This window comes from Crocodylus porosus, unplaced genomic scaffold (assembly GCF_001723895.1).
Source record: "Crocodylus porosus isolate Cpor-Errol unplaced genomic scaffold, CroPor_comp1, whole genome shotgun sequence".
In the NCBI taxonomy this organism is placed as follows: Eukaryota; Metazoa; Chordata; order Crocodylia; family Crocodylidae; genus Crocodylus; species Crocodylus porosus.
In genome coordinates this window covers 29,879,083-29,891,339 of record NW_017728931.1, presented here as the reverse complement: position 1 = coordinate 29,891,339, position 12,257 = coordinate 29,879,083, and the positions used below count along the sequence as shown (strand labels likewise).

General features: G+C 42.6%; 1 protein-coding gene across 1 annotated transcript in view; it reads left to right on the top strand.

Annotated features, from left to right (window-relative positions):
- The window catches only part of PIK3C2G (phosphatidylinositol-4-phosphate 3-kinase catalytic subunit type 2 gamma), a 340,743-nt gene that overhangs the window by 77,364 nt on the left and 251,122 nt on the right, over positions 1-12,257 (top strand). The window contains exons 12-13 of the mRNA XM_019543878.1: positions 3,157-3,279; positions 9,805-9,936. Coding sequence (XP_019399423.1) covers positions 3,157-3,279; positions 9,805-9,936 — 255 coding nt within the window. The remainder of the gene's footprint in view (positions 1-3,156; positions 3,280-9,804; positions 9,937-12,257) is intronic.

Below are 12,257 nucleotides of genomic sequence, written 5' to 3'. Positions count from 1 at the left end.
AGTCATATATGCTTGGATTAAAACTGCCTACTAGTCAATTTGTTAGACAAACATTTAAAATACTGAACTTATGAACTTCTCATGCTTGAACTTACGACTTACTCAATTAAGCAAGTTAGCCTGTCTTTTATATCAGTACTGATATTTTTTGTTTATAGATGTTGATGAAGTAAGTATATTTTTATTGGGCTGGGTGTATCCGATACACCAAACTCCATAGAGCAAATCAGAGGGAGAGAACTATAATAAAAATATCAAAAAAAAAAATCTCTACCATATAGTTTATTTGTTCAAATTGTGGTCTCTTCAAATGGCTAGTTTTATGTCTTCTAAAGGGAATAATTTTCCCCTTACCACAACATGCAATTGAGAGAAGGCAAATGATTACAGTCTAATGGCATTTCTTTTTATGGGGGGAAATATTATTTTCCAATTTTTTGTTACTATTTTCCCCTTGCTCCCATTTTAGCTTAAATTTCAAATGGCTGATTAAAAAACAGTGGGATCATTTATATTAGACCATCATCAAAAATAATATACCATACAACATTTAACTGTAATTAGCAGTTTATTAAAAATCTGAGAAAATTTGCATTACTTAGAGTAATAAGGCAATACAGACTCATAATCACTGCCCTGTTTCTTCAGATGGCTCTACCATTCCTATGTTTTACCATTAAGATGTGAAATTTCTATGCCTTTGAGGCTCCTGATTGCTTGAGCGCCATATATAGGCATAGGAGAAAATGACTCTTTGTTCTTTCTAAATAGCCCTCTCCTCTCTCCAGCCTTTACAACATCCAGTGACTAACTCAGTCTTCCTCTCTGCAGCTCTAGTACCTGCCTCTCTCTTTTTTGGGGGGGGGCAGGGGGGACTTGAGCAAGATGAAATAGGATTGCATTTGGGTGCCACTTAGGTGCCAGATAAATAGAATAAGATCTGGCTCTTATTTTAGAATGTATGTTCATTAGGACACAGATGATTTATAAAGCACCATGAGTTTTTAGAGTACAATACTACTATTTATATAATAAAACATAGGATTTAGTTTTATCAATACTTATTATTTGTTGAACAATCTTCTTTTTGCAAATGTTTGCAAAAGAAACATTAAAATAACATTGTTGTCATATTTAAAAAGATACTTTATTGTGACAAACAGGAACTGTATCAAATTCTTTTTTCCCCATAAAATTCTCTCTACAGAATCCCTTGTTCATTGAACTAAAAAGAAGCATTTCTGGTACAGTAATTTTATGACTGTTCTTAGAATAATCATGGAAAAGATCAACAACCATTCTTCTAAGAGAGGCAAAATATGAACCTTGAATCCCTACATCTTTTCAGATTAGTTGTTCACATTTGTTATTCTAGCTCTATACTGATGCTAACAATTTTCATTCAGAATGTGAACCAAAATTGACCATTTGGGAATGATGTCTCCTAATCTTACATTGATATTGCATATGAATCCAAAATGTTAATTATGACTAAATCTAATTAGGTGAGCATCTTAAAGACACCAGCACATCATAAAAATGCATCCGCCATGTAATAAATGTGTATTTTTGTACTTATTATCCCATCTTTACAGATTTGGAAATGGAGGCAACAAAGAAATTTACTGTTTACTGAAGTAGTACAATCAGGGTGTGGCAGGACGGCCTCCAGGGGTGCCGTGACCTCCCCCAGTGCCCTACCTACCCGTGCCAACTTGGGTCTTGAATGCACCCTCTATCTCGCCCGCCACGTCTTTGATCTTATGTTATTAATGGGAGGCTGCCTTCCTACCTACTTTGGCACGGTGCCCGCCTTACTATGCCGGGACTCTACTTTACGCCCTACGCTCGCCCCCTCCCGGGCCCGCTCGATATCCGCACCCCCTCCTGGGGCCTTTCACCCATAGACAGTGCCCCACTGAGGCCTGCTCAATGCCCACACCCCCGCCCATGCCGGGGCCCTTGCTCACGCCGCCCCGCCCATGCCGGGGCCTTCTATGCTTGCGCCTCTTGCACTCTGCCCGCACTGGGGCCTTCTATGCCGGACTCAGGCTTCCCAAGATTGGGGTTCAGGCAGCCTTAGCCTTACCTGGCCTCCAGACCTGCCTTCCTGGGCATATGCCCCACTGGGCCTGTCCCACTAGTCACCCCCACTGGGGTCAGGACACCCCACAACACAGCACCCCTGCGGCACTAGGGACCCCCCTTCTACTGGGGAGCTCCCTTTGAGGCCTCCTCCACCCCTAAAGCCTCGCCCAGTCCTCCGGTCTTAACAATAACTGAACCCAAAATCTCCCCTTCCTGGGTTACAACATAACTTCCAAGCATAACTGAAGTCTCCCCCCTCCAGGATTCCAACATAAGTTCCAAGCAAACCTGGCTCCCTCTCACATCTCCTCATCAGGGTTTCTTCTACTCAGTGCTGCCAACCAGTCGCTCACCAGCTACCCAGCTTCTCTAATGTTCTGTTCAGCTTGCTTGCACAGAACTCCTTCTCTCTCCTAGGCTGCCAGCAGGGGAACTGAACTCTGGCCTCGGCCTTCTCTGTTTATAAAGACCAGGCCCTGCCCCCTGGCGATCAGCTGACCCAATTAGTCACCATAACAACTCCCACCTGCTGCCCTGGTGAGTGGCAGCTGCCCATGTTACCATTATCAGTAGCAGGCACTTTAGTGCCTTGCTACACAGGGCTTTATTTTTGACATATAAAGTCAATAGCAAAACTCCTTCTGATTTCAGTGATCAGGCATAATGCAGTAACATGGCCTGGGAAAGAACCCAGAAGTTCAGACTACCACTTCTGCAGGGTTGTTGGTTATAGTCATGTTGGTCTAAGGATAACAGCAGAAGAGTTTCCTAGTTCCTAAAGAATGGCGTTTGTGCCCCAAAGCTCGCAAAGAACTTTTTTCCAATTATTTTAGTTGGTCTAAGGAAGGATATCACATCTACCCAAAGAACCTTGCCTGACTACCACTTCTGACACCCAACTACAAGGGAATAATCTGTTCTTATAAAAATGTTAGCATAAGAGTCATTATTTAACTTATTTCTATAAACAAGAATGAACCTTCCAGTTTTCTGAATAGTTAACCCTGAATTTAGTCCATTAGGTATGTTAAATTGCACTTAATCATTTTTATTTTATTTTCTTCATAGCTACAGAGCTTTTGCTTTTTCCTGTTCATTAACTTATGGTGGGAAGACAATCTATCAAATGAGGAACTGCAAAAATACACCAGTAAAAAAATCGTTCTTTTTCTTGGCAAACTGGAATGAAAAGTAAGTGTTAATCTTCTTCTGAACTATTCTTGCCCGTATGATTTTACACAATGAATATTAGATTCAGAAAATGTAGGGCAGCATGACTGTCTTCTAGTTACATTGTCAGCTCACTTGACTTGCAGCAATAATGTTATAAATATGCTGCTGCATCAATATCAAGTGAAGGACAATGGATAGATTAAAAGCTGGAACCATATTTCTTTAATCCATGTCATTATCCTCAGCCCTAGTACAGGATAGAAGCTGCCTGAATCTGTGTTACATCTGAACCAAAAGGATCCTATGCATCTTCATCTCCGTGTGAAAAATGGTTCTCTCTAGTCAGGGAATCTGAAGGGAGCAGAAAAGGCAGAGAAGAAGGGAAAGCAGCCATGTTGGCTGAGGACAATACTTTTATATCTCTTGCCACTGAAAATAAACTGAAAGAGAAAGGAAATGCAACTCCAGGCCATGCCTAGTTTTCACTCACTGGGTAGTCCTGAGGGCAGAAAAGCTTCAAAAAACCCGCAAAGCAAGGGAGCAGAGATTGAGCTTCAAGCTATTCAGACCCAGTGCAGGTGCTTGGAGCCTCTGCGATAAAGGTTCCTCTGCTCCCCGAAGAGACTTTTACATGAACACACACATGCTTGTAAATTGTATTTGATCTTACACTTTTTTGTGTAGAGTGTTACCCCTCAGGAATAAGGCAGGACAGATATGCACCCTACAGACTAACTAAATAAGATATAGGATAAATAAGATATAGTCAGGAAGCCCGAGGCTGAATTGATTCAGTCTGTGCAGGTTAGTCGAAGCTGCAGAGTTTAAACTGAAAAACAACTGGACACACATTTACTTTTGATTCAGGAATTTCACCCACATGCCTGCAGTGGCTCAGGCGCAGCCATCATGGACTGTGTGTTCATTTCCTCTGCCTGCTGCCCTCAAGGTCTCTAAGATTTGCAGGCCAGACTCACAGCAGCAGGACTCTTTCTGCTTCCATGCACAGGCAGGGCCTGCTTCCAGGTGCCTCTGGGCTTTCTAGTTCACAGTCACAGCCAGCAGTACATTTGAGAAGGGGAAGGGGTGTTTAACCTCCATGGCCTCAGCTGGGGTTTGCTTGGGAGTCCTTGCCTCCCCACACTCCCAATGCTTCTCTGGGGGTGCAGACAGGGATGGAAACATACTGGGATGCTGGGAGACTGTGATTTAGCTTGAACACAGGAAGGGGTCTGCGAAAGAAGTTTCATAAACTGATTTGACCCAAACTCATAGTTTCATAGTTTCTATAAATCCGTTATGTCTGATACTGCATTCAACCAGGTTTATCTTAAACCAGTTTCAGCCATTTTGAAACTGGTTTATGTGCACTGAACTTCTGTTCTGTTACAGGTTTGAATTAGTTTCTGATTACTTAAATCAGTTCATGTACATTCTGTCTCTAGCCATACAGAAAGCATAAGCTTTTGTGAACTCTAGCTTACTTCATCGGGTGCTGCTAAAGGACAGCATTTAGAGCAGTATATAAAGCAAAGTGGTTTGAATACAAAAGGTGGGAAGGGGGAGAGGTAGATGGATAGGAAAGGGGAAGGCAGACAGAGCTGGGAGAGGCATACAAGCAAAGAACTGAAAGAAAAAAAGGCTAATCAGGTAATGAGACAAGAACACAAAATCCCTGTTTAAACCATACTACAACTCAGTCTGTGGATGATTTCTTGTTCCACGATGTACCATTCAAACTGGTTTGGGGAATTTTGCTGCCTGAGAACAGATAGCCTGAGGTTAGCAATGGACTGTCCAAGGAAGTTAGTGTTCTGCCACAGGCCTTTGTATGTTTCTGCAGGTGATGTCAGATCAGTGCTCTTTCATTCTTGCCTGTAGGCATCACCCTGTCTATCCAATATAGATAGCAAAGACGCATTGTAATTAAGTATTAGCATATGCGACACTGGTAGAGTTGCAGGTGAGTGAACCTTAGATATTATACTTGTTACTCAGTCCAGTGATGATGTGGTCTGTATAGAACAGGGGACAGTGCAAGAATTTGGACCCACTGCAAGGCCTAGTATCTTGCTGAGGATGGGAGTTAGTTAATCTGTTGCTTGAGAGATGACATTTGAGGTTGGGAATTTGTCTGTAAATCAGGATGGCTTTGTTCCCCAGTGTCAGCAGGTCTGCCAAGTACCCCCTTTTTCCTCGTAATTCCTGCCTGCCACGTCTTGGATCTTAAAGAATGAAATAGGGAGGAAGTGGTTGTCACGTATAGGAGTACCCATGGGAAGTACCATGCTGACCAAAATCTATTCTCTTAAGTGCTTTTATTCCATGGGGCTCTATTGATACAGGAAACTCCCCTTTTTGGGAGGTTGTAGTCCAGCAGACTATTCTTGGGGTCCCCAGCCTCCTGGCCAGCCCTCTTCTAATAACCCAGTGCACAGAGTGTGCCAAGTCTTAGTCTCTGTTGTTATTTGACTTATTAGCCACTCGTTATGGTTGCCATTTGTCCCACTATTGCCGGTAATTATCCAATTAGCAGCTTGTTCAGCCGCTGCCTGTCCCATTATTGCTGGCAATTATTCAATTAACCACTGGCTGCAGCTGCCACCTGTGGCTTTTTCCGGCAGAGTCGGTGTATAGGCTCCGTGGCTCTCCCTCAGTCGGGACTTGCCTTCTCGGCTCTCAGTTATTAATTGTTTTTCCAGGGTAGGAAGCTTGAGGGAAGCTACTCTTGGTCCCCATCTCTTCCGTGAAGGGTACTAGCTCTTTCTTCCTCCCCAAGCTCCTGTCCGCTGCCTCGCAGTGCTCCCGCAGTTGCCTAAGCCACCAGGTTTTCCCTGGGCTGATTCCTTTCTCCCCCTCCATCTCCTGGTGTCACACTCACCCATGCAATGGGGTTTGCAAAGAAGTATTTTCCTTCTTCTGACTGACCTGCTGCCTCTCTTGAAGTCTCTCTCTTCTACCATCCTCAGATTATAGGTATGATCCCTTCTCCACCTTCTGGAGTCCCCACAGCTTTTCCTTAGTCTTCTGGTGCCTGCAGGCATCCCTCTTTCACTCTCTTTTCTACTTATTCCCCAAGTCTGGTCACCATTGGCTTCCTACTGGCCGGGACCCACCCCTTTGCCAGCAATTGTCTTGATGTCTTATGGAGGAAACTTGGTGTGAGAAGATTACCAAACAAGTTTAACTCAGACTGTCCTTCCTCCTCCTCAGGATGTGATAAGAAGGTTGGGGACTGCAGGCCAATAGAGTCCCAAGCAGAAAAGCAAGAAACACTCCAGAAATAGTTTCTTGGGATGACAGAAAGCAATGAGCAACAAGAAGTCCATACCTTGCTGTAGGGCAGAGGTGGTTTCCTCAGTCTGTTTTTTTGTGAATATTTCTGACAGTGTAAGGCTATAATGTTTATTATTGTAAACTCCATGTTGTGAGACACTCAGATAAATCTATAGGAGAAATGCAGGCAGACCATTTTGTATGTCATACCAGCTGACTCTTTCTATCACCTTGACTGCCCCTTATTGCCTATTCTAATCGTTGACAAAACCATCACAACTGGATACCTGTTGGCAAATATTGCCTTTTCAATATTGAGCACTGACATTTTACATTTAGTATAAGTGTAGTATGGTAAGTATGATCAAATCAGTTGACACGGTTATGGCATTTAAATTATAAAAAACTAATAATTTTACTAAATATCTGGTACTGAATATTTTATTGTAGTTCAAAGTTAAGGAGGAAAAGTAGTGTGTTTGATTAGGCTTTTTAAAAATGCAGCCTAAGATAAGTATTTGGTAAGTCTGTTTTCTATAGTACTTTATTTGTATCATTTTAGTATCATTTTCTTAATAAATTCATTTCTTATCAGAAGTTCGAAGGAAATTATTTGCTGGTGTGTATTTAAGTCTTGAGAGAATCAGAATTGTCTGAAGGGAAGACAAAGTAAATAGAGTTGTTCTTTATCAAAAGAAATTAATCCTGATGGGATTTTTGGTTTGCCATAGATTTCTGATTACCAGCAGTGCAACTGTATAACTAATATGGTCAAGAGAGATAAAGAATATAGACATGTAATGATTGTGTCACTAGCAAATGATAGGGATAGAAGTTTTTATGATGTTAATACTACATGTGCATCTTTTAGTAGCACTAATAATGAAGTTGCATAGAGGAGATGTGGCCAGAGACTTATATTATTAGCTGGGGATTAATTGTACAAAATTTCAACATTATAAGTGGTTTGGAAATTGGTTTGGAAATTTCAGTGGAAACCAAGATACTCCAGTGTGCATTCAGAGAAACTCTCTTGAAAGCAATGGCATTTTGGCAGATTTACAACAAATTAAGGTAAAATCCTGCTCTTGCTTATGTGTAAATTCCACTGCCCCTCTATCCAATATTCACTAGCTCTAACCTTAATGCTTTAATGTTTCAGTGGAGTTTCCTATAGTTGTTTACTCCTTTGAGGAATGACTATACATATTTTTAAAAGCACCAACAATTGTATCATTCCATTAAACAATTTAGAATGTCAGAAATTCTTCACTGTATAATTTAGATTTATCTCAAATTTTAAAAGTTCAAGCTAGTCCAGGTTTGTACTTTCTGAAAAGCTTGCTTTGCCTCTGGAAGGTTGCTCTTTTAGCCCTGACTTCTGATTATTGATTTTTGTATGCATAGAAAATGTAATTAATTTCCATTTCTAGTTGATAAGTCTGACTCTGCAATGTTCTCAGCAAAAATCAAAAATGCCCTTTTGAACATGTACTTGCATTCCAGGAAAAAGAGAAAATTAAAGTGTTGCAGATCTCTGAACTAGTGACTTGCAGAGTTGCTTTCTGTATGGAAATACCTTATTTATTTGAATTCATGTAAACTAATATTTTAAACTAGTTTATACAACTTCTGAAAACAATTAAGCAGCCAACATGTTCATGATATTTGCAAACATGAAATGAAGCTAGTTTATACAAATTTACTGAAAATGCTGTGACTTGCATTGCTTTTAAAACTATCTCTAACTTTAAACTGTGTTTTGAAAAAAACAAAGGCATAAGAATACAGCTGGGCACCTGGGGCAGCTGCGATACATAAGTGACTTATGACTGCCACTGTGCTGCCAGTGTGATTGCGTGGTGACAGTTGCTTCATTTTTTTCCTCTGCATCCCTGCCCCCATGTTGGTACCCAGGGCAGCTCCCCTGGTTGTCCCACACTAATTATTTCACTGGAAAAAACATTGGTGATGCATGCATAAATTAGAAAATGGCATCATATTGTGCCCAGGATATATGCACTAATTGGTTTCAACAGAAGCTGTCTATGACCAGGTCACAAAATCCTTGGACGCAGGTGTTGCAGTGGACTTAGTCTTTCTGGACATTAGGAAGGCCTTTGACACTCTCTCACCCCATTCTCATTAAAAAATTAAGAGATTGTGGTGTTGATGCCTACACAGTCAGATGGGTTGCCAATTGGCTGGAGGGCCACACCCAGAGAGTGGTGGCGGATGGGTCATTTTCAACTGGAGGAATGCGGGCAGTGTGGGGACTCAGTCAGGAAGGCTAACCACGCCTTGTCATGCATCCACAGATGCATCACAAGCACATCCAAGGAGGTGATCCTCCTCCTCTATATCAGGCCACAGTTGGAGTACTGCATCCAGTTCTGGGTGCCGCACTTCAGGAGGGATGTGAACAACATTAAGAGGGTCCAGAGGAGGGCCACTCGCATGATCAGGGGGCAGCAGGGCAGGCCCTATGAGGAGAGGCTACAAGACCTGAATGTGTTCAGCCTCCACAAGAGAAGGCTGAGAAGAGATGTGGTGGCTGTCTGTAAACTGGCCAAGGGAGACCAGCAGATAATGGGTGAGTCCCTGTTCCCCCGAGCACTACTGGGAGTAACAAGAAATAACGGCCATAAGTTGACAGAGAGTAGATTCAGGCTAGACATCAGGAGGCGCTACTTCACAGTCAGGGCGGCTAGGAACTGGAACCAATTTCCAAGGGAAGTGGTGCTCACTCCTACTCTGGGGGTCTTTAAAAGGAGGCTACATAGACACCTTGCCAGGGTCATTTGACCCCAGCATCCTTTCCTGCCTATGGCAGGGAGTCAGACTAGATGATCTGCTCGGGTCCCTTCTGACCCTACCAACTATGAAACTATGTTTCTCTGAGAGTAAAAGTTAACCCATTACCATGAGTTTATAACCCATTTTTCATTCACTTCCTATTCTAAAATGGTTCATATTAACTGAATGGCTTTTGCATGCAGCACTATAACCAAATGTAGTCCTCCCTTTCTCTTAGTGATTGATCATTTGGTGGATTAGACTGTAGAAGCTAGCTCTCCTGTAATGTGACCTGAGGTTAGCTGTGCAGCCACAATGTAAAATAGATATATCAGTTGCATTTTCTTTCAAAAAATTGTTCAGTAAATTCAGTTGCAATGTACAGTAAAATGTGAAAAGTTGTAACTACACACAACAGCATTAAAGTGTGCATTCATTTATTTATTTTTTCTTTTTCTGACTTTCTTTCAGGGTTACCTTTCCTCTTCGAATAAAGTCTCTTCCAAGGGAAACTATATTGGCAATAAAACTATATGGGGTAAACTATGCATCTCAAAATACAGAAGTACTTGCTTGGACATGTTGTCCCTTGTATCCAAAGCAGTAAGTTCATTTGTATATGATGGCTTAGAAAATAATGTTCTTGAGCTAAGTGTTGCTCACAGCCTGGAGGGGATATGCAGAGACAAAATGCTCATTTGGGAAGCTGTGCAGAACTTTATTGCCAGAAGACTGAAGCAGTGACAAACAGTAACTGCTCCTAATGTGTCTTTAGCATCCTTGTGCAGGGCCCTCCCATCTACCCAAAGCACTTTCAAAGGCTGGTTTATCCACCATGCCTTTGGATTGGGCTTTTCTAATAATCTGACGCTTACTGAAGTGAATTCCCCAGACATGTTGAAGATGCCTATTATCGTCAACATTCTTACTAAGGCAGGCCCTCTTTTTCTTTCAGTTTACTTCCCTGTTCCCAGACCCACACTCTCATATTTCCCAAGGAGGTGATGCTAGGAGGTGAGGGTAGGTAAGGCGGGGAAGGTGGGGCACCCACCCCAGGCACCAACTATGAGGGAGCACTGGGATTTGCCCCACTGCAAGTCTTTGCTGTAGGAGGGGAATCTCAGGGCTGTGTATCTGGAGGGTGGGAACAAATAGAATGGTGCTACCCTCCTTCCCTTGGGACTCCTTACCACAGCAGGGGAAGCCATGTGGTGCCAATGCCCAGACATAGTAGTGCACAGCCAGGAGAAGGAGAGGTAGTGCAGGGATCAGCAGAATGATAATTCCCCAGGATTTGTCTTGGAAGCCCAGCCACGGCAGAGCTGACAAGACATCCCTTCTCTTCATCAATACTACTGTGTCACTCCCCCCCACCATCTTCTGTGGTTTTCAGAACCTTCCCTGTCCCTATCCCCACCCCAGATGCTCAGTGATGACTACACCACTGATGCTAACTTAAACACAATGAACAGTCTCATTCCTATTTTAACCTTGCCTCCTAACAAAACAAAAATGAAATACCCCTGTCACTCTAGATAAATAAAATCAAGCGAAGTTATTTTTTAAAGTACATACAGTCCATCCAAAAAAACAAATTAGGCCTTGCAAAGGGACTTACATGTTGGGATGCTCAGCATCACAGGGCTTAACTTTTAGGTGCCTGACCTCCAGGGTGGAATCCTGCAGTCCTGAGTTAGATGCCTTAGAGTGAGATTTAGAACAGCCACTTCAACTAACTGGAAGTGTTAGACCCCAACTCCATGCGGTGCCCAACAACTAGGGCGATGACGATCCAATTGCTCAGAAAGCAAACACCAGCACACATTGCTAGCAACAGCTTTATTCAAAATGGAGGCAGCTTCGGACTAGCTCCCAAAAAACTAGGAAGCCATCCTGAACATTAGTTTTTTCCACATTTACACACCTTGATTCATGCTTATTAACATTTACTCCACCTTTGTTCCTCCTTTGTTCCTCCTATCTCAAGATCTGCCTCTGTTTACTGTTTGTTTCATTAGCATGGAATTACCTATGTATTTTACCTATTTATGTGTCTTTTTGCTATGAGCACATGCCTAAGACTTTGACCTCCACTTCCTTTGATCACTTGCCATTTCTCGCTGACTCCTCCTTCATCTCCAAGGTCTTACTTCTGCTTAATCTCCTGACAATAGCTGGTGGGCTGCATTCTGTTCTCCTTACACAGTGAGCTATATATTTTAAAACACTACCTCATTATTAGGAAAATGCTTGCTTAAGCATCTTGCAATGTTACTTTTAATACATTATTCTGCCTTGTAGTTAGCAGCTTTGTTAAGCCATAGGCTATAGCCTTGTATTCAGCTGCAAATTCAGTGTTGTCCAAGATCCAAATACAGTCACCCTAACAGGAAGCATTGAACAGAGGCCTGCCCTTCTAAGTGTGAAGATGCTTGAGCTGCTTGTTAGCTTTCCTCATCAAGAAAGATGATGTGTGTGTTTTGCTCTCCCTTTCCTAAGAATTAGCTAAGAATGCTTTTTTAGATCAGTTTATATATTTGAAACACTGCTGTACATTTCTTTCATTTCCTCCAGGGGTGCACCCAGAGGGTAGTGGTGGACAGGTCAATGTCGACCTGGGAGGGTGTGGGCAATGGAGTCCCCCAGGCTTGGTCCTTGGGCCAGTGCTGTTCAACATCTTCATTAGTGACCTGGATGAGGGTGTGGAGAGTACCCTGTTCAAGTTCACTAATGACACCAAGCTGTGGGGTAAAGTGAATACCCCGGCCAGCAGGGACAGCATCCAGGCAGACCTGGATAGGTTAGAGAACTGGGCGGATCTGAACAGGATGTGGTTCAACAAGGACAAGTGCAGGGTGCTGCACCTGGGGAGAGGGAACCAGCATTATGGTTATAGGTTAGGGGCTGACCCTCTCGGCAGCACA